This window comes from Triturus cristatus, chromosome 2_2 (assembly GCF_964204655.1).
Source record: "Triturus cristatus chromosome 2_2, aTriCri1.1, whole genome shotgun sequence".
Classification (NCBI taxonomy): Eukaryota; Metazoa; Chordata; class Amphibia; order Caudata; family Salamandridae; genus Triturus; species Triturus cristatus.
In genome coordinates this window covers 924,872,440-924,895,759 of record NC_140582.1, presented here as the reverse complement: position 1 = coordinate 924,895,759, position 23,320 = coordinate 924,872,440, and the positions used below count along the sequence as shown (strand labels likewise).

Here is a 23,320-nt window from a genome sequence, read left to right as displayed (position 1 = left end):
AATAGTGATTTTATAACACACTAAGTATGAGTCACTATCTCTATGAATAAATGAAGTGGTGTTTGCATAAGTGTGTAGCTGACTAAATGTAAGTATGATCCATTGTTTGCATAAGTGAGTAGGATGACTGCATAAGTGAATAGGATGTGTGCTGGTGTATGTCGATATAGGTGTATAAGTATATTTGATATTATTCTATTGATCATTGACCGCATGTATGAGTAAATCTATAGTTAAGTGATTAGATGTGTGTGTAGATCTAGGAATCACTGAGTGGGTTTTTAGAAACTGTGTCAATGGATTAAAATATGGTACTCTGTATTTTACAGTGAGTGATGAAAGGTTATACTAGTGTATGATGAGGTGTATTATGAGGTGTATCGGGCGACCCCCTGACCCTGCCTGCAGGCCAGGTCGCTCCCCACGCCACACAGCTCCACCAGTTGTGCCCGTGCCTTCCCCTCCCTGCTGCCTCTTGCCTTGTGAGTTCGCCGCTGCTGTGCTGAGCAGCTCTGCTGGTTCGTTGTCTCTGCCATACTTGTGGTTTTTGTGGTATTTGTACTGTAACATTGCCCTTTAACTGTTCCTTTTGTGCCCCCTGTTTTTACAGTATCGCCCCTTTGCCTTCTGTACCCCTCGCCGTTGTCCCCGCTGCTGCTCCCCTGCGGCCCGCCCCCTTTTTGCCTTCTGTATCACACTCGCCGCCCCGCTCCTGCCTCCCAGCTGCTCCTCCCTCCCACCTCGCCTTAAATGGCGGCTGCTGCGCGGTCGTGAGAGCGACCCCTGACCCTGCCTGCAGGCCAGGTCGCTCCCCATGCCGCACGGCTCCACCAGCTGTGCCCGTGCCTTCCCCCTGCTGCCTCCTGCCTCATGAGTTCGCCACTCCTGTGCTGCGCTGAGCAGCTCTGCTGGTTCGTTGTCTCTGCCATACTTGTGGTTTTTGTGGTATTTGTACTGTAACATTGCCCTTTAACTGTTCCTTTTGTGCCCCCTGTTTTTACAGTATCGCCCCTTTGCCTTCTGTACCCCTCGCCGTTGTCCCCGCTCCCGCCGCTGCTCCCCTGTGGCCCGCCCCCTTTTTGCCTTCTGTATCCCACTTGCCGCCCTGCTCCTGCGTCCCAGCTGCTCCTCCCTCCCACCTCGCCTTAAATGGTGGCTGCGCCGCTGGCGCACCGGAGTTGCGCCAGAGGCAAGCCCGTCTACGCTCGGACCGTGCCCAGCACCAGAACCCCTGGTCCCCGCAACCGCCACGCCACCAGACTCCGCTACGACGCCAGCACCCTCCACGCTCTCAATGCCGCCCGAGACCACCGCTGCTTCCAGGCCGCCCTGAAACGCACCCACGGACCTTTCTCCTGCCACACCTGCAGCTTCACCTGTGACCGAGCCACCAAACCTCCCAGGGCCGGACCCAACCACCTTCGCTGCATACTCCCCAACACCCGCTCTGCATGCAAACACGCCGTCGCGCTCTGGGACCTGCTCGACACCTCCACCCCAGACATTGCCTTCCTGACCGAGACCTAGTGGAACGACTCCTCGGCGCCTGACATCGCCATAGCCATCCCGGACGGCTACAAGATCACCCGCAGGGATCGCGTCAACGGAATCGGAGGAGGAATAGCCATCGTCCACAAATCCACCCTCAAGGTCTCCACCAATGTGGACGACACCCTCAACACCTCCGAACACCTGATCCACACCGACTCCCAACACCACCCTCAGAGGAACACTCATCTACAGACCCCCCGCACTATGGGCACAGTTAAGCCACTCCATCGCTGACCTCGCCAGCACCCACACACTGGCCTCCATGGATTACATCCTCCTCGGGGACCTGAACTTCCACCTCGAAGGACGCCGCCAACTCCGCCACCCTGATCACCAGCCTCAGACAACTAGTCACTGCACCCACCCATGCTGCTGGACACACACTGGACCGCATCTTCTCCACGAGCACCCACGTCGCCTACCACCACACCACCGAGCTCCACTGGACCGACCACCGCTGCATCCATTTCACCTTCAAGAAATCAACCATGCACCACTGCACCCAACTGCTGCCCCACCGCTGCTGGAGCAAAGTCACCGAAGACCAGCTGACCACCACCCTCGCCCAGAACCCACCCACCCTGACGCCGCCGCCTGCAACCTCAAAGTGGATCAACGACTGCACCAACACCCTCTCACCGCTCAAGAAACCCTCCAACAGTCACACCAGCAAGAAAGCCACCTGGTTCACCGACGAGCTCCAGACCTCCAAACGCGCATGCCGGAACCTGGAGAAGAAATGGCTCCACAAACGCACACCGGACAGCCACACAGCCCACAAGGACGCCACCCGCAGACATCACCACCTCATCAGATTAGCCAAGAGGTTTTCCTTCAAAGACCACCTGGAGAACAACGCAGCTCTTCAGCATTGTGAAGGAACTCTCCAACCCCAGCGCCAACACCAATGACATCCCGCCCTCACAAGAACTGTGCGACTCACTGGCCACCTTCTTCCACTGCAAGATCGCTGACATCCACAACAGCTTCAATACCACGACCGCCCCGACTACGCCAGAACCCCCCCCCCCCTGCGAACACCACCCACACCACCTGCCTGACCTCCTGGGCCAACGACAGCGAGACACGCAAGGTCATGAACTCCATCCACTCAGGATCTCCGTCGGACCCGTGCCCACACCACGTATTCAACAAAGCAAACGCAGCCATTGCACCCCAACTACAAAAGGTCATCAACACCTCCTTTGAAAAAGTGAAATTCCCGGAAAGCTGGAAGCATGCTGAAATCGGCACCCTCCTCAAGAAGCCCAAGGCGGACCTCCAGAACTTCCGGCCCATCTCCCTACTCCCGTTCCCAGCGAAGGTCATTGAAAAAATAGTCAACATACAACTGGCCTGCCACCTCGAAGATCAGCACATCTTAGACCCCTCCCAGTCCGGATTCAGACAAAACCACAGCACCGAGACAGACCTCATCGCCACCACTGACTACATCAGGCACCAACCAGACAACGGCGAAACATCAGCCCTCATCCTCCTGGACCTGTCAGCAGCCTTCAACATGGTCTGCCACCGCACTCTAAAGACACGCCTCCAAGAAGCTGGAATCCAAGAGAAGGCCCTCGACTGGACCACGTCCTTCCTCTCCAGCAGAACCCAGGGCGTCCACCTCCCACCCTTCTGATCCGAAGCCACCGACATCTGCGGCGTCCCCCAGGGCTCATCCCTCAGCCCGACGCTGTTCAACGTCTACATGGCCACCCTCGCACACATGGCTCATCAACACGACCTCAACATCTCCTACGCCGACGACACCCAGCTCATCCTCTCCCTCACCAAGGACCCGCACACCGCCAAAACCAACCTCCACGAGGGAATGAAGGCCGTCGCCGTCTGAAGCTGTACTCTGACAAGATGGAGGTCCTCATCCTCTGACCCACCCCCTCAGCCTGGAGCGACTCCTGGTGGCCGACCACACTGGGAACAGCACCGACACCCACCGACCACGCACGCAACCTACGATTCGTCCTCGATTCCTCCCTCTCCATGTCGAAGCAGGTCAGCGCCATCTCCTCCTCCTCCTCCTGCTACAACACTCTCCGCATGATCCGCAGGATCTACAAGTGGATCCCAACCAAAACAAGAACAGTGACACAGGCCCTTGTTAGCAGCAGGCTGGACTACGGCAACGCACTCTATGCAGGAATCCCAGCCAAACACCTGCGTCGACTACAACGCATCTAAAACTCCTCCGCCCGACTGACCCTCAACGTCCCCCGCCACATCACCCCCCACCTGAGACCTACACTGGCTCCCCGTCGACAAGAGGATCACCTTCAAGCTCCTCACCTACGCACACAAAGCACTCCACAACGCCAGACCAGCCTACCTGAACAGCAGACTCAGCTTCTACACACCCACCCACCCACCTGCCAGCTCCGCTCCGCCAGCCTCGCCCTCGCCACTGTCCCCCGCATCCAACAAACTACCTTCGGCGGCAGATATTTCTCCTATCTCGCCGACAAGACCTGGAACACCCTCCCGACCCACCTACGGCAGACCCAAGACCTACTCACCTTCAGAAGACTCCTCAAGACCTGGCTCTTGGAGCAGTAGCGGACACCCACCCCTCAGTGCCTTGAGACCCTCACGGGTAAGAAGTGCGCTTTACAAGTACTTTGATAGTCACGTGGATGATGTCATCAGTGATGTCATTTGAGATGTCATCATTGATGTCACTGACCATGTCATGAATGATGCAATACGTGACATCATCTGCAGTGGATTGCGGGCACGCAAGTTATAATGAGTACAACTAACTATAACAGAGGAATTTCAATGGTTTTGTACGAGTGAAATGTCAGCTAACTATAACAGCCCTGAAGCCTATGGTTTTTCTGTGAATTTTATATACATTACAGCAGCTGTTCTGTGTGCTGGCCCCGATGGAGCCCGTGAAATTGAAATTGGCACTGATGAAAGCGATTTACTGCTGAAACGCGTATGCCTTGGTTTATGGACTACCAGCACTGCATAAATAAAGCCTGGTCCTCACCAGTATTCTTTATATTAGTATATCAAAAACCATCACGGAGATATACACACACATTAGACATCAATAAAAATCAAATCTTCTTAGTTCATTTCTTTTTGGTTTAATTTGTTTTTTCTTAAGCAGTCAAAATATAGCCGCAGTCTGTACAAAGCCAACACGTGTTTCACGCTCCACTGCGCTTCTTCAGGGCTGTTTACAAACATAGAACATTACATTTGGAATCTAAACAAAATACAACTTGAAATTCAGCGTAGTAAATTTATTTAACACACTGATGAGAAATCTATCCAATTACAAATTATATTTGCCTCCATGTTCTCTATACCTTCTCCTTTAGGGGATACAGAAACCATACTACTACTGGTATTCCCAGGCGGTCTCCCATCCAGGTACTAACTAGGCCTGACCCTGCTTAGCTTCAGTAATCAATTGAGCACATATCTTCCTTGTCCACAAGCAGTTAGCCTAACACCTTTTTTCTTTTACCATACCTATACATCCATTTATCTATTTATTTAAGCAAATAAAAAATAAAGCTCATTTACCTTTTTATAGTCTCTTGATTTTGCTTTTCTTTTTTCATCTTCTAAAGTTAGCACTTGTACTTACACAAAAAGAATTTTAAATTTGTGAAAAAATATTACCATTATTTGAACTTTAGTAAGGACTTCCAACTAGTTTTCTTTAAATATTTTTCGTTATTTAATTCCATAAGTCTCACCTTATAACGATTTTAATCTCCAAGTTCATCATTGTCAGTATTTCTTAATGTATTAAGTTCCCCTTGATAAGGTCTGTGAAGAGTAAATAAAATACTTATAAATTCCATTTCTATTGGTACTCTTTTGGCAATTGATTCACTAGCCACTCTAGCATCTCCTTAATACACTCTATATTGGAGGCAGAGCTTAGGTCCTTACACTTGTAAATCTCTTAAAACCAGCAGTTCCCTCCCCAAGAAAGTTATAGTTAATCCAGTTAGAGAATATTATATAACGTATCCACTATGGGGAGACCGATATCATTTAAGGATAGAGGAACCCAATGATATACTCTCTACCTTGATATTTATTCACTGAAAAAAACACAGGTTACAGGCTCAGATTTCACTCACACAAACCATTTTAAAGGAACGGCCATTCAGTTGACATGTGTTAGAAATGGTGTTGCTCAGTAGTACACGAAAAATAGTAATTTAGCTTAGTATATATCTATACGTTTCAAAAGCGTTTGTGAAACACACTCAGTGGAGGATGTCATCCGTGATGTCATTTGTGATGTAATGAATGATGTTACTGACCATGTCATGAGTGATGTAATATGTGAGGTTATTAGCAGTGCATTGCGGGAGCGTGAGTTATAGTTAGCTCCGGTAACTATAACTGGTGAATTAAAATGGTTTTGTACGAGTGGAATCTGAGCCTAACTAGAACGTCCTTACAAGTGTCTCTGGAGGTGATATTGTTAAACTTCTTGGGTGAGATTTTGCACAGACTGTCATCATTCTAAATAATAGTTTTTTGCTCCATAGAAATTCCGAACTTCTCACTCTGTTGGCGATTGGAGGATGGACCTTTGGCACGGGAAAGTAAGAGCTGCTTTTAGAATCAGAATGTTCTACTTTGGGATGCGAGTGTGGTCAGTGATCTACATTGACAAACCAACAAAGAGTAGAGTTGGGAGGAGATAGTGAGTAAGAATATGAAGGAGACAGTGAAGTCTGAGCAGATGTTCCATGAAGTTAGAGAAGGGAATATTCAGTGAGATTAGAGATGGGCATGGGTCTAAACTCAGGGCTGAAAGGGGACGTATAAAGTGAAGTTGTAGATGATTACTGAAATTTGTGATTGTACTTCTGTTCAAGTGGTAGACTGAAGCTGGGGATTATAGTCCTAATATTTAATGAGGTTTCAAGCTTTCATTGAAGTTGAAATTGATGAGTAAAGTCACAAAGTTAGAAATGTCAATACTGATTACCACAGTGATTGCAGTTGACGATCCAGGGTATAAAATATGTCCATGTAGCAAGAGCACCTGTGATCAGTTTTGTGGATTCACAGCTATGTCTGCCTCTGCGGCGAACCGTAAAATATTAATTGAGTCGGTGATTGACTGGCTGCGTTTGTATGGATTTGACGGACTGCACCTGTATTGGCCGTACCCAGGGAATGCGGACAGAGGGAGCCCTCCAGAGGACAAGCAGCGCTTCACCGTCCTGGTTCAGGTCAGAGAACATGTAGAACGTTGAAATCTATGCAGACTGCCCTACCTGTAGGGAGCAGCTGAGGCCATTCCTAAAACCTGTCACAGGGGAAGTAAATGGCTAAAATCTGATGTACTTGTCATTGGAAGCCATTTTAGATAGCAGGGGGTTGTCCTCATCCTATTGAGATTGGAGAATATGCCCATACCTTCGAAAGGATAGTAGAGCTGGGACAGAGCCAGTGATTGGCACACGTTCAACTCTCTGTGCTGTCATATTGGCTAATTCATCACATACTGCCCATGTTCCTTCTAGCCCTGCTCGCTGTGTCCAAGAGCCTCCCTCGCCTATGTATAGCCTCAGCTTCTCACAAGGACCATTGATGCCCATTGCCTCACCCTATATTTCTATTCCATGCAAGCCACTCATACGGTCTACCCATGCAGCTGTGGTTGTGTCTTACTCCTCAAACTGTCTCTCCACCGACCCTCTATCCCCTGCAATTCACAATTTCTCCATGTATCCTTGGACCCCTCTCACTGCATCCATTTGGCCCCTGCTCCTCACACTGGGCCAAATTCCCAAACATCTGACTGTGTCTATAGCAGACGGACACACAAAGATTCACAAACCCTGAAAGCAGCTCTAAAAATGGATTCACAGAGCCAGGATAGCCATCGTCTTGCATGCACTTTTCTGAGAGAGAGCTCTTTAAACTTATGAGCAAACAGTAATCCTTGTGCCGCAGTGAGAATGATTGCACTCCTGAGGTGAGTGTGCTGTTTATAGATGGCAGATAGTGAAAGTTCGGACAGCAGTGGACATGATAGCAGGGCGTACAGATAGGTGGCCCATGGATGCAACTCTCGCCCTCGTCCTGAGAGCCCGGGGTGTGATGGGAGTCTCACTTCAAGGTGTATGAGGGCTGAGTTAATGGAAGCGAGAGACACCCCACAAGGCAACACAGAACTGCTGGCAGAGAGAGTGCGATCAAGACCGAGAGATGTCCCAGGTGCTGTTTCTACTCCCGGTTACTAAGGTGACTACAGGCAAGGAGACAATCTGTGGCATTAAAAGACGAGTCCTGCTGTACACACCCTATATGTTTTTAGTAATATGTTCGCTACATAAGGGTGTCCCATGTAATGTTTGTTGGTTAATTTTTTCTATTTCTGCCAATTGTAACAAACGTTTTTTGCCTGAACCTTTGTTTTCTTTGTACTTTTTCTTGTTAGTTGTACGGGACACAGGCTTGTGTCCCACTTTGTGTATTTTTTTGCTATTTTTTTGCTTCATTACTATATCAGTAAAATCCATGACCACTGTCCGGCTGGACAAGTCTTTACAAATAAGCACTGATTGGGTCCTTATTCATTGTTCTCTTAATTTATTCCTGTCGGGGGAACACTCACAGCAACACCGGTGGAACGACCCTTTCACGCAGTTATGTGTGAAAGGGAATTTTTTTTACAAAGCCATGAAAAGTCATGCAGGGTGACTTTACATGGCCGTGTAAATATTGGGAAGGCCATTGTGCTGCCAGTGCATCAATAAATGTGACGCACTGGCGGCGCAGTGGGCTAGTAAATAAGCCCCTCGGAACAGCTCATGGAACAGGAAGATGGTAAGGGAGGAGTGACATTGTAGGTGAACAAGTGAAGCGGTGAGAAGGTTTCACATTGACCCAGGTCCCCTAAGTTAGTGTATTGTTCATGGTGACGTACTGTTGCAGACAAATATCCTTTGCAGGTTACTGGAATGCATAACAATTGTGACTCTTGTCTGTATTTTTCACCAGGAACTGCTTGAAGCTTTTGAAGGCGAAGAGACAAGCCGCCCCAGACTGCTTGTCACTGCGGCTGTGTCTGGTGCCAAAGAAGCCATTGACACCGGATACGAAATTAAAAAAATTGGAGAGTAAGTACCCCAAATGGAGCGGACGGCTACCGTCAAAAGGAAACTGATGCAACCTTTCACTTTAGGAAGACATTTCATGCACACAGAGGCTTTCACTGAGGGTCTCTCTGAAGTGCAAACCAGTGGGTTGGGTTTGATCTCCATACTCTCACGTTCCATCTGAAGGATGGACTCGTCTGACTTTTCACCTTTTTTACCTTGTGTGCCAAAGACCTCTTGTTGGCACCTTCCGTAGGGTGGATTGGAGTAACCCCACAGTAGGGGCGATGGCCATAGAGTTGGCTTATGGAGGCTGATTAATCTTGGTGGAGTAATAGCACCCGGTACCTAGTTTGGGAAATTTCCTTTTAAATTATGACAATGAAAAGTTATTGGTGTCTGTGGCCTTCGTGTGGCACATGGAGCTTGTAAGTTTTTTGAGGCGGTGTGCCATCTCCTCTGAGTGATGGCGCTTATCTCCAGTCCTAGGCAGTGATTGGCGACCGCTCTGTGATGGGCACTGCCATGTATTGCTGATGTCTCCGTGCCTTGGGTTCTACAGCACTAGGAAACATGAGGCCAGGCAGTTTTAACACTTGCCACTTTTGGGAACTTTCCAACATGTGCATGCTGCCAGTGTCTTACTTCCGGTGAAATCTCTACCTAATGGTGTTTATACAGACATCAGCATAACTAAACTTCCGGATCATTTTGTCAGAGCTCCTCTTTGGTGACTCTGCCACGTGTATGGGGTGGGCTGAGACACAAATGAATTGACAATGGATTCCACAGCCCACTTCCATCGTGGCCTCGAGTGTTGGTGTTTTGGTGACAGGGAGGAGAGAATGCAGGTATAGACTTCAGGGTTGGATCCAGGGAATTGGTTATTTGGTGACTGGTACAAACACCTGACGCGACTTCCTTGGTGTATTTGACTCTCCAGTAGCAGCTTGGTTAAGAAGGCAATGGTCACTAGCGGGTGGTATATAATTTTGGGACCAGATAATGCAATTAAATATAACTACTCCAAATCGGAAAGGGAAGGAGGACAGGCAGCATTTAGAGTTTAAATTAGTAATTGCAGGTTTTGCTCACCATATCTAGTTGTTTATTCAGTATCAAGTTGTCACCTAAAGCATTAATCCTAGGTTTCTTGGCTGGTTTGTAAGAAGATTCTTCCTCCAAGTATTTGGGTAATGGTGGAAATAGGACTGGGTTTACCCGGAGTGTGTAGCACCTACAACCCTTTGTTAACTTGAGCTCCTTTTGTTCTGGAATTCATTTGTGAAGACACTGCTAGCTGTAGTGCTGCACGAGTTTTTACAGTGTGGATAATTCTGACATATTGATTTTCTAATGTCTGTATATCCAGGTGTGTCTCAAACCTCTCGACACGAATAACTTTAGGTACTTAGTAATTGTTGTGTATTTTTTTTTTTTTTTTTTGTAAGGCTTCTAGATTTCATCAGCATAATGACCTTTGACTTCCATGGACCCTGGGACAATACCACAGGCTTCAACAGTCCTCTGAAGAAAGGCAGCAACGACTGGGGAGGCTATGCCTACTACAATTGCGTAAGAGCACTCCCCCCCCCCCCCCCCCCCCCCCCCCCATCTCTTCTATATTTCTTGACATGTTGAAAAGGATGGAGTTGAGTATGGTGGATATGGGGAATCTGTCGACAATCAGCAGATGCCTTATCCGCCAAACTCATGGTTTGTCTGTCATTCTAAAGGTGCCTTATTTAAGCAGGTGCAACCTCAGCTGGCTTTGTGGCCTGAAACCTTAGACTAACGGCCCCCCCACAATAGTGCAGTTGGTTAATGTAGGTCAGGACCACCGCCTCTTTAGGGCGGTCCATGTGCAGTAAATTGTTTTGGGTCGGTATCGCCCGGGAAAGCCTGAAGTCCTGAACAGCAAGCAACAGAAATGACCCCCATGCGCTGGGAGACAACTCTGCATCAGGGCCAGCTTTGCATTTTTTTGACTTTAAATAATAAACTTTTGGAAGTGTGCTTTTGAAAACCAATGTACGTCTCTGAGCTGGCATATCAAAGATGGTGTCCATACAGCAAATGATCAGTGCTTTCAGTGGTGACACCACAGTAGCGTCACTGCAGAAACACGCGTTCCCAGAAGGCAGCTGAGGTTTTCTAAATCTGGTGACCAGTCTTCCAGAAGGGGAGCAGGGACCATAACTCTGACCTGGTTTGTCCACCAGACTCTAATTGACATCAAATCTGTTATGAAAACAAAACATTTACCTAAGGCGATAGGAACAGTCAGTTGCCATTATTGAGTAATGCATTAATGACTGTAGCAGTAATGGCTGTTCTTTGTGAACTGTTAAAGCCACTGTGTCATTTGTGTCAACTTTAAGACCTGGGCTTTGCTAAATATAGGATGTAAGCACATTGTGCAGCAAACTTTGATGTGTTCCATAACACTCTCTCTCACTCTTGACCATATTGCTGTGATTGTGTCTCCAGGAGTATGCTATGAATTACTGGAAGGAGAAGGGTGCACCAGCATTGAAGCTACTGATGGGATTTCCAAGATATGGATGGTCATTCATCATCCCTGGCAATGACACACATCCGGGAGTTCAGATCATTGGCCCAGGCTCCCTTGGTGAATATACCAAGGTGCCAAGCATCCTAACCTATTTTGTGGTGAGCATCCCTTACAAATTTTTAACACCAAAGTGTTATTTGCTACCTGAATTTGGAATGAATGGATGGATGGATGGATGACATAGCTGCTCCAACCTGGGCATCCCAGTGCTGAAGATCAGTCGGTGATTAAGCAGAGTAAGAACAAGAGTAGCTATGAGTAACAGAGGCAGGTTTTGATTTGTGGCTGAAAAAATGTTCAGATGTAACAGAGCGAATGTGCAATGGCAAGGAGTTCCAGAGTTTGGCAGCACCAAAAGCGAAGGAACGACCGCCATCATGGGATCTGTGGAGTCAAGGAAAGGTAAGACATCTAAATCTAGATAATCCCCGAGGCTCTGGCAGTGCATACCAGGAAAACGGATCCAGAAGATATTTGGGGCCTTTGTCCTGAACTGCCCTACAGTAAAAAAAAAAAATACTTACATTGGATTATCCTGATAATTGGATGCTAGTGAAGGACTTTTAGTAAAGTAGGCTGCCATTTAGGAATGTTAAGGATTAATCAAGCTGCAGAATTCTGTACAACTTGATGGTGCTGTATCGAATATTTAGAACTGCCCAGCAAGAGGAACGTACCATAGTAATTAGGGTATTAAAGTATTTACCACTCTTTTGCAAGCAGTGAAAGGGATATACTCAAATAAATGTTGAAGGGATTCCTTAAGAGAGAAACAGGTGGCAGATTGGGAGGTGGTATGTGGGACAAAAGAGATTGGCATCAGTCCTGGTGCCCAGATCTTTGGATGTAGGATGGTTTTGGATGATGGCCAGGCTCTTTTGGACTCCAGGCAAGAGGCCACATCAAGGATGCCCGTCTGTAAAGAATAAGCTCTTTTATATGAGTTAAATTTGAGGTAGCTGGAAGTCATAGATTTGGCTACTAAGGAAAGACAGTCTTCAAAGATCACTTGGAATAGGACATGCTGAACATAGTGGGACTGGGGGCTGAGTCTCGCAGAGGTCTGATGGGCAGGTCATGTTGCATAAACTAAGTCTCTGGCTTAGCTCTACAAGGCTTGATTTCACACCTATGAGTGACACAAGTGAACTTGGCTCAATGTACCATACTGGAATGGGAAACACCGGTTTTTACAGCCCCGCAGAACCTCACCCAATACACAGTTGAAGTTGCGTCAATGCTTTTGGGTTACTACCAGTCCCTAAACCGGTATCTCGGGACACTGTGGTGATTGAAAACAAACTATGGTTAAAATGTTATCCAGAATACGTAACAACCTAAAACCTACTTCTATGCACCATGCTAGGAGAGCATAGAATGTAAAATAGTTTGCAGCTAGATTTTCTTAAAAATAATGGGCATACTGCATATAACCGTGGGCGAAGAACTCCGCTCTGCCCGCGGAGTGTGCAGATATTGGCCTACTTTGCGTTCCGCGGTTGAAAGCCGAGTAGGCAAATCTCCTCACACTCCACAGCAGATTGGAGTTGGCCCACCGCCCACCTCCACCCCCCCTATTAAGATTACCAGTCATTTAAAAGACTAAAAAACACTTGCCTGTTTACCGCGGCGTCCCCGGGCTGCCCTCCTCCTCTTCCTCGCCATACGGGTACGAGAAATGCACATGCGCGGGTGCACGTGCCTGTGCAGTTTTCTCAAACAGTACCCGTATGGTGAGGATGAGGAGGAGGGCAGCCCGGGGATGCCGCGGTAAACAGGTAAGTGGTTTTTAGTTTTTTTTTTAAATGCCCTCCGCGTAGTCCTGCTACGCACACTATGCCCAGGGTTAACTGCATACCTCTGTAATTATCAGTCGGGGAGGTCGTATTTCCTGAAAAGGGCAAACACTCATTGAGTATCGGCATCAACTCCTCCTGGGCTCGGTATCAGCTATTTTTTTCTTTACAACTTTATTTTGAATTTTATTGGGGCTGTGGACACACATTTTGATATCACAGTCCCTTTACGATGTACATTATTAAACCTAAAACTGGAGAGCACAATTGGGAAAAACGGGATACAAGTGGACATAGCAGTATTCGTCGTACGCTCAGGTCCATAAGATTTGTCTCAATTTGGTCATTTTATGGATTACCATTCACCTTGAGAATATTTAGTCTGAGTTCGCTGCTGGTGGTGACTGGCTTTCGGCTCCGGAGGAGGACATTTCACACACGTCTGAAGCTTGTAGAGTCTTGGACATTGTCATGTGTATGCCACCAGTTCTTTGTACTCTTTTTAAGTATGTGCTGACGGGCCACATGTTTTCAAATTATGCAACCCTATCACGGATTATTGCTGTAAGTCTCTCCATGGCATCGATTGACCATATCTTCCCCTACCCCATATTGAGCGAAGGTGAATTTTGTTGTTTCGACAGCTGCTCAAGCGTGCAGCCAAGAGGAGGTGGAGAAACAATTTCCCCAGTGAGTTCATCGTAGGATAGTCTGTATTCCCCAGTGTCCGCCAGGAGAATAAGTGGGTTTTGGGGCAAGGAGACATTTATCTCGTATCATGAGTAGGACTTTGTCCCAGAAGACCCAGATCAGTGAGCATGTCCACCATGTGTGTAAGACAGTGACCCTATTACTGCACCCCTTCCAGCACAGTTTTAAGCTGCCAAACATCTTATGTAGTTGCATGGGAGTACGATAACATTGTCAGCATTTTGTAAGCATTCTCTTTATAACATAAACATGTTGAGGGTTTCAAGGCCTTCTGCTATATAGTCTTCCAGGTCTCCTCATGAATGTTCATATCCAATTTCCTCTCCCATTGTGTCGCGTATGAAGGTTTTTATAAGGGGAGTTCTATTCAAAATGTAATGATTGAGCCATGATATGCCTTTGTGTCTGATGTTGTTGGTGTACTGGGATTCAATCTGAGATTCTTCCCCTTTGCAATGCTCTACGAACAGGATTCCTCGCCACCCAATGTAGTGCCTGTGAGTCTATACGTGTTGTGTCCGGTCAATGCAAATTTCTCAGTGAGGTCCCTTTTCATCTGGAGTTTTTCACTGCTATAGAAGTCTTTCAAATGTGGCATATGTCCCTGTTTCCAGATAAGGATCTGACAAGCCTGGGGGGAGTTCAGCATTAGCTTTCAGTAGAAAGCCAGATACGGCGGCAGCCTCTCTGGCATGCAGGATCGTCCTCTAGTTTGACAGTACCTTGTTGGTGATAATCGAGGCAGAGGACCTTTCCTGACAGGTGGTAAAGTGGCAGTCTTTTTATACTGTATCTTATCGGAGAAGAAATTTGCAATGTCACTTTAGGAATGTTTGATTTAACCAATAAGCATCAAGATAATATTCCCCCTTTCTAGCATACCCCATCATGTTATGTTCTGAGAGGACGAACACATTTCCAGTTCCATGATTTTGTTTGGTTTCCTTTCTCAATATATTCACATGTTCGTTTTTTAAGTTGTCAAATGTAAGATACACGTATCTATAGCCCTCTTGTTGCCTCTTTAAACTAAATGAATTTACAATATCCCTGCTACAGTCAGCATTTAAAGCTTTCATTTCTGGTTTATTTTTGGGTTAAAAAGCAGTCCAAAATTTTAGATTCTTCCTGTGTAATATTAAAAAATTATGAAACTTGTGATCCAAATGTGATTGAGAAACAAATCACATTGTCTGCATATGCTGCTAATCAATACTTGCCTTTATCAATCGCGGCCCAGTGAATGTCGACAGATTATCTCATTGTTTCAGGAGAGGGTCAAGCACTAACCGTAAGAGCCATGGCGAAAGTGGGTATTCCTGCCTGGTACCTTGATGTTACTTGAACCTACTCAAGTGAAATCCATTAACTTTAACCTTTACTTCAGGGACATTATACACCGGCATTCCAATAAAATAAAATCCTCAACAGAATAAAATGTCTGTATAACCCCTGCTAATGAACAACCACAAGACTATGTCAAGCGTATCAAAAAGACAGTTGCTAAAGGTGTTCCAAACTGTTTTGCCACCTCTATTAGACACAGCCAGTCTCATGCTGCCTTTTGTCAGTTTGCCAAACATAAACTGTTTGTGGTGGATGAATTATTTTATTTTAGGAGTGCACGTTCCCCTTCACAATACAAAGAGGTAAACCTGAAGGAAAGATATTTAAAAAGAGCTACTTGTTCCGTTACTGAGACTATTTTTTTTTTCAAAATTGTTGCTAACTGGCCCTTTGCTTTCAAACTCTCTTATGCCATTTCATCCTGATTAAATTGCACTTTACACAGTCTCTGTTCAACCAACATCTCCCCGTTGAGGGCTGGATTCTCGACTGCAATCAGGGTCTGGGTCTTTTGTCCGATGTCAGAGCGATTGTTTCCGAAAGCCACAATGTCACCACACACTAGAATATGTGGTAGGCGAGTGCCCCTGAGGGGCTTCCTACTTTGTAGGAGGAAAAATTCAAAGTAGTAGATAACTTCATTGCTGGATGAAGATTTCAAAGAACTGAGTAAACCAGAAACCAGGAATTCAAATGGGAAATTGGTTTGGAGCAAAGATCCAGGATCAGCAATTGAAGAGAGTGAGGTAAAAGCAAAGTAACACAGCTTTGTTGGGACCAATTCTCCAACCAGACGGAAGCCAGTTACATCAAACACCACAAACCAGGAAACAGAATGAACTGAGACAATTCGGAAGAAACCAAGGGAAAAACAGCCATCTGTGGGATAATTTGACTGCCATTTTGGAGCTGGAGGAGCAAGGAACAGCAGCCAGGAGTACAAGGTGAGTGAGACTCTTAGGCAAATGTGGGCTTCTTACAGCATTCTCTGAGGCCCGTAAACCAAAGGACCATGCAAGGTGCCGCAGGTTTCGGTGCCCAGATGGCTGAGACACAGCTGCCCGACACACCCAGGCATGTACTTTTTCCACAACTGGCTTTCCCTCAGTATTGGTCACATACAGTGTAGAATAAGAATATCATTAACCGGCCTCTTGTCATTGGCTAGATCACTGGGATGAGGGTTAAAGGTTTAGAGGTAAGGCTATCCAAGAACGCACATAAACATTGTACTGTTATTTCATATGAACTAAGTTTTCCACAAGGATTTTTTTTTGTTTCCTATAACCCTTCTTGTTTGTGAAAGATAGGCATGTGACCTGGGGGAAATATTTGTTTAAATCCAAAAGGATAAACCTAAATATAGTTACAAAATGATTGGCTGTCGCAGAATTGTCGCGTTAAGGGGGGAGCAAATCACCAAAGAAACCACCATGAAACATAACCACATTCTTGTGTATTAAGTGCTTATGCAATTTATGGCAGCGCTAATCAATTCAGGAGAAATAAGATGCACAAAAAGACCCATTGCTTGTTACAGATCGTCTATACGATTAAAAACGCTTTAGTCCACAAGCAAGTTGCTATACAAATCAATCTTGATCTGCTGTAGGAAGATATTCCCTTTCAGTCTTTTACAGTGCTTCCGGATTCTCATTTTTTGAGCGTATGATTTGAAGCTTTCACAATCAAAGACAGTTATTAAACCACCTGTCTTCAACACCAAACATTGGTTGAAGGTACAAGTGACTCTCACCAAAGGAACTCCTTGTAGCAAATACAGCTATGGCCAACGCTATTCAACTCCATTGTGATGAATCCACCGGTATAAGAATTGCCACTACCCCATCAATCAGTCTCTCCCACTCAACCATATTCAAACACCTCCAACCAAAAGGTCTCAACAGCATCTAGGTCACCAAGAAAAATAAGAATAACAAAACAGAAGACCAGACAGAACAAATATGAATCCCTCTCCCTGGAAACATAAGAGATTATCATCTTCATTCCAATGGGCAAACCAGAGCTTTTAAACAAGGTAGGAACAATATGCTATTGTGACAATATTCATAGGTTACATTTGCAGAACACCATACATGGAAAATGGAGGATCTGTTACTGCCATTTTCACAATTTGTAGATTTCTTTAGATTACTCAAATATGTCCGCTTTCGGCTAAGATTGTCATGTAGATTGGAACCAATGGTGTGTTTCAAGATGTAGCACATGATGTAAACAAGATGCTACTAAGGCCCAAGTTCAAACAATCCTTTCTCCTTCCAGTTGGTTGTCAAACTGTGCAGGTTTTCCTAGGTTAAAGAATAAAAGTGTCTTCCCTTTCTATAGTCTTCTCTCTGGATTCACCTCCAAAGCCATATCTTGTATTCATCGCAATCAAAGCTCAGCCTGCTGTGTAACATGGCTTAAAGGACAGAAAGAAAAGCAATATGATTAGACCAACCGTGGCCATGTCATAGCGCTTTGTTTTTCTTTACTTTAAGCCATTTTGTACAGCAGCCCCGGCTGCTGTGACACATGTCGAAGTAAACAGTGCCAAAGCCAATAGACCTCGCATAGGCAAAACCTATTGGCTTTGCCAATACTAGTTCGTTGCTGCTAATGTTTTTATTTCGCTGATTCCATTTTTTGTGTAAGTAATGATGGAGTAAATGGGTGAATATTATCCACATTTCTCCAACCAGCGAGAAACACTTCTAAATCAATGTGCAGTAAAGATGGGCATTGCCTACAATGATGCATATGCCATGTCCTTTATCAGTGCTTTTCACTTTAGAATAGAGCACAATTAGAAGCGGACGAGATGCCTTTGTTCACAGAATTGCTTCAATAACTTAAAGAAGGAAAATGCAGAATAGTTGTACTGTCATTTAATGCCATCCTCCCACCAAGGGTAGTAGCTTGAGGATTCTGCAGTTAAATATATTATTGAAGTATTTTTGTGAGGTTATATTTGGAGTACAGTTAACGAACAGTAACTAGTTTTATTTTAGGCCTATTTAGGACTAGTCGGGAGCGGCCCATGCAGGTAAGAGTAGTGAGGCGGTGGGGCCGGTTTGGAGGGGAATTCGACAGATGACCATGAGGAAATATTAAATAAATAATTGTCATCTGTTGAAATCCCCACAGCCCTACTGCACTTACATGCACAGGCTGCAGCTGGGACTAGTATTGTTAAATGGGTTCTGGACATGCAAGATTGTCAAAACTTTAAAGCTAATGTATGCAACCTTCATTGACCTCTCCAACGTCATCCAATTTATATCCAACTGATCATGGCCTTTACAAATTGATGTATTAAAAGGCACCAATCTCACCAACATCCCAAGGGACAGAAGGCCTTGCCTCGGCAGACCACGCATTTACCAATACTGACCATACTCATGCGTATATCTTCTTCAGCAAAGGTGTGGCCGGCATCTGCTATGCAATGTATGACCCCATTATAACTGGTCTTTTGCTAAAACAAATCACAAATTTTATCATCATTATCCTGAATTTACCCTGTGTGTCTGAATCAAATGGTTCATACATTGATCCATTATTGGAAATCCTAAATTGTGCTGAGTACGCCTTTGATGTCATTGACCAAGAGCCTATCATAGCAAGGTGTAAGGCTTTTGATACAAAATTTGTGACTTTTTCTGAAAGTAGGATTTCCACATGGTCCCATTTACTTTTTTTCAAGTTTCCCATCGAGCCGATTCCAGGAATTGCATTGTACTGCTATTAATAGAACTTGTGGTGTCAAAAGTGAGACAGATTTGTGCTTTGCTTCAGGCATCAAGGTGGAAATGCATTATTTTCAGTTGTGTTTTAACTCTACAGGTAGTGTTGTGTGTGCCACGGAATCCGCAGTTAGCAGCTATCACACAAGTTGTGGAAGGGTTGTACTGTATGCATTACATTGTTGTCCCATGTCCCAGGCTATTGTCAGCTGCTTTTTCCGGCTGTGAAGACACCTAAGCACCCCTTGAAGGGTCCCGGGGAGAGGTCCTATGTACGGCCTGGACCACACTATCTTTTCCCCCATTCCTGATTTCACTCTGGCCATTCTTGAGAAAAAAAGGATCTCCCACTGGGTACAATAATCAAAGGCAGTGTCACTCCAACCCTTGCATTATCAGTTTGAAAAAGAAAGCTCACAAAAACCTTCTGATGTTTATAACATAGATCCTTTATTGGCATTTTGGAATGGTGCCCCATATGTATAGACCTTCCTGCGCTACGAGTCTACCATTGTGACTTTTAGGGGTTTGAGCCAAAATGTGACACTTCTTCAAAAATATAGGACTTCCTCCTCAGAAGTTTGAATAAAATCCATGAAGCATCACGACTGAGACAAGTTTCATACTTGATGCTTGTTTTGCAGACTCCCAGCTCATATAAGGTAATTATGTCTGGTGAAGAATAAGCCTGCATTGCTAAGTTCCTGGAGTGGTTTGCTGATATACTGAAAAGCTTTCAAAGATGAAGACTGGCATCATATCGGGGGTATAAATGCAATTACAATACAATATCTAGTTTTAATAAACTGGGGATATCAAGAAATGTGGCTGATGGGAATCCATATTAATGCTGCAGGGCCTCCCTCATGGTCTTATTTTCAGATTAATTGATTGTTTACTCTTTTGGTAGATCTGCCCCTTTCTGGAAAATGCAACTGACAACTGGGAAAATGTCCAAAAGGTCCTCTACGCCTACAAGGGCAACCAGAGCTATGACAATGTGCTGATCTACCAGTACAAGGTGAGTGTTCCACCTCACTCTAGGTCTTGTAACACATGGATTACGTACTGGTATTTTTGTTAGTCTGAGTCTCTTCTGCTACCTCATTGAGGTCTTGGAAAATATTACCCACTTGGGCAAACTCTGGACACAGGGTAAGGTATGTGTTCATGTATGTCTACTTTGTTTGCAGTTCTAGCATTTGAACCTGAAATGTTGCTGCTAGGGGTTTGTTTCATCTTAGAAATCTGTAGGGAAACTGAGTTTTACACCCTGCTCACTCTATTGTAACCTCAACATGTCCAAAGCATGCAGCACCCTGGTTGTGAATAGAGAACTGTTCAATTATTTTAGCAGCTATATTGTCAGTCTGTCATCAATATGAGACCTCTTGTCATCTAGGCCAGCAATAGTCCAGTGTTTTCATGATATACCCCTGCCCAGGCATCGTGCCGGTATTTTAGACTTCATGTGACCCTCAGCCTGATGCCATATTCTTTAGAGACTTGCCACTGGGATTCCTCACCTCTTGATGTTACTCTGGCTATCCCTAAAGGTGAACGGATGATCCATCTATCAAGCAGAACTTACACTGCTACCTGTCAAACTGCTGCAGTGGAGGGCATTGAAATGATCGTCTCTGTACTATGCCTTAGTCCCATATTGTCTTTTTCTGGGGGCTCTTATTTACCAGCACCCAGGTGAATTAATCACCTCATTAATAGATAAAATTGCTCCCCATATAATGAACATCTTCAATTTTTCCATTTTAAGGGACTTAAAATTTCATATTGCTAGCCCTCATCACTCATACGATGTTAGAAGGCTGAGCCATGCTCAGTCTTTCTTAGCGCATTCTGCTCTTCACGTGTGCTGCAGGGCAGAGTCCTAATCCCATTTTCTAACCTCATGAATTTCAGTTACCAAGGATCCCTTTTTCCGGGACTGACCATTATGCAATCCCTTCCTCTGTAGCTTTCTCCAAGAAAGATGGTTGCAATCTTTCTAGGTCTTATTGCTTGTTGGGGCCAAGATGACAGAGAAACCCATGAGAGCCTTATAGAACACCCTCGCAAACCTAGCTATAAGATCTCTGATGTAGACAACTTCATTGGGTGGATTACCTCAGTACTGGATTCACCTTCTCCTATCAAAAGTCTGTTCCCAACATAAAACGCGCTTAGCACGCTGGTGCTCCGAAATAGAGAATACAGCTCAATGTCATTGTAAAAAATTAGAACAAGGTGAGGAATGGGATGCTGGAATTAATCTCAGCCACTAGTGATCACTCGGGCACATTCCAGTCCATCATTTCATGCCTACCATGCACTCTAGACAATGGCCCACCTCATGCAAATTGGTGCTGACCCGAATCCTCATGAGAACAATCTGTCCCAAACAGCTAGATGAAGCCCACTCCAGAAGGGAAAGCAAGCAACCTCAGACTGATTTCGCCTGTGTTAAGGCTCATCATGTTGGGTGTAGCAAGAGTCCTATGGCACAGTGCGCACAGGACCCATTTCTAGGCACAGCTGTCACACTCAGGGCATCAACTGCAATAAACAACCAGATGGTGGATGAAATGCTTGAACTAATCTCAGGCACTAGCGAGCCCTTGGGCTCCTTTCAGTCCATCCTTTTTCCTCCACTGTGCCACTCGTAAGTAAGTTTTTATTGTTTGGTTAATTAAAACCTTAACAATATAAAGGACATATAAAAACAAAAAAACATTAAAAGAGGAAAAACGATAAGTCAACTTTATATCAATAAGAAACTCATAAAATATCATTGTTAAAAATTATTTGCCAAAATATTGTCCATTTTTTCACTGCCGGAGTTCCAGCTCTGTTAAACTTTTTTTTAAATTTTTTAAGACGTTACTACCTTCGATGGTGCTTTTTTTTTATAGTCCATTTTATGGGCCTGGTCAAAAACTTTAAGGAATTTGGTCAATTTACAGTTCAGTTGTGGGTCCGATGGATTTAGACACACGATTATTGCGGCTCTACAGGTCCTGATGCCTCTAACATTAAAAATGTGTCTGAATAAGGTGGCTCGTGCATTGTAGAGTTTGTTGCATATGCAGATTACATGAATAAAGTCTCCTTTGTGATAGCCGCAGAGTCAAAATGATTTTGGCCCTATGTGTACCCAGGTAGGCTGATCCACTGTTGATTTTCCGAAGCGTATTGCCATAAATTGTTTTTTCAAATAAATTGAGAATGTCATGTTCAAGTACGGGGCTGGTGCAAGTGACTTGTAATTAATCACCGTCCAAGCGTGCTCATCTTAACCTGAAGATATTTTTATCGATTTGTAATGAGTGAATTTTTGCTGCTTTATTTATTGCTTGTTTGAAGGACTGATATGGCAGGTTTTTGTTCTATAAGTCATTTGTACAAGTTATTGACAAAGATTTGTATAGGAATCGATTATAAGGTGATTTCTGTCATCTACTTCGGTCCAAAGGGCTTTATTAATTGGTGATGTGGCCGCAATCGGTTTTAACCGATACCAAAGCTTTACTGTGGTATACATTCTCCCTATAGTTTCATTTGTTAGGCCGAATTCAAGACGAACCTGTGCCGTAGAAGCTGACCGTTGTAGATGAAAAAACCTTTTTATAGGTAGAAACTATTAGTTGGTTAAAAAGCTCTGTCTTTGCCATGAAAGCAGCACTGGCGTATGTTAACGTAGGAAGGATTTGCGCCGCCATCACTGACAGCAGTGGTTTATATGATGGACCATTCAACCTTTTTGCCCGTTGACTGAAGGCGAATGTGAGAGCGCTGGTTCTCTGAGCCATGTACTTTTTTTTTTTTCTCTGATTTTGTAAATTGTCTATATAAAATCCCAAGTATTTATAGTTTTTTACTTCCTCTAATTGGTTGCCATGAAGCCAGATGTTCTGCTTGCTTCTCCGGTGACTGCCAATGACCATTGTTTTGGTTTTTGATGTATTTATTTCTAGATTGTTCTCTGAGATGTATAATCTGACATTTCATTTAAAACTCTTTTAAGACCGATCTTTGTTAGACTCCTAATCACCACATCGTCAGCGTATGAGAGGTGTGATTAATCGACGCGCGTTTCGGCGTTCACAACGCCTTCATCAGGAGTAGCCACAAGTATTTTTATGAATCACTGGTTCTTCTAAAGCGCGATTTTATTTTGTTGCGACATAGTAAAAAATTATTTTCTATCCTTTCTGGATTAAAGGAAAACGCTGGTCCAAACAGAGCACTAATCAACGTGTTTGTATGCTTCAGGAGGCTAAGTTGTACGTGATAGAAATGGAAATTCTTGACTTAAGTGCATCGCCGTAAAGATAAACACTGTTATTGTGCTGTTGTTGTATTTCAAGATTGATTTATCTGAAACCTTGTTCTGTTCTTATAAGGCTGAAAATGGCCTCCGGCGTATCACGTACAGAAAGGAGAACAGGATCCTGTTCTCCTTTCTGTACGTGATACGCCGGA

General features: G+C 44.8%; 1 protein-coding gene across 3 annotated transcripts in view; it reads left to right on the top strand.

Annotated features, from left to right (window-relative positions):
* LOC146862956 (acidic mammalian chitinase-like) overlaps positions 1-23,320 on the top strand; it is a 92,559-nt gene that overhangs the window by 20,806 nt on the left and 48,433 nt on the right. Inside the window, exons 3-8 of one of the 3 annotated variants that reach the window (XM_085642328.1) lie at positions 6,099-6,155; positions 6,628-6,791; positions 8,569-8,687; positions 10,118-10,241; positions 11,157-11,339; positions 19,752-19,862. In XM_085642328.1, the coding sequence (XP_085498454.1) occupies positions 6,099-6,155; positions 6,628-6,791; positions 8,569-8,687; positions 10,118-10,241; positions 11,157-11,339; positions 19,752-19,862 (758 nt within the window). The remainder of the gene's footprint in view (positions 1-6,098; positions 6,156-6,627; positions 6,792-8,568; positions 8,688-10,117; positions 10,242-11,156; positions 11,340-19,751; positions 19,863-23,320) is intronic. The other 2 variants (XM_085642329.1, XM_085642330.1) reach the window with 2 other exon arrangements.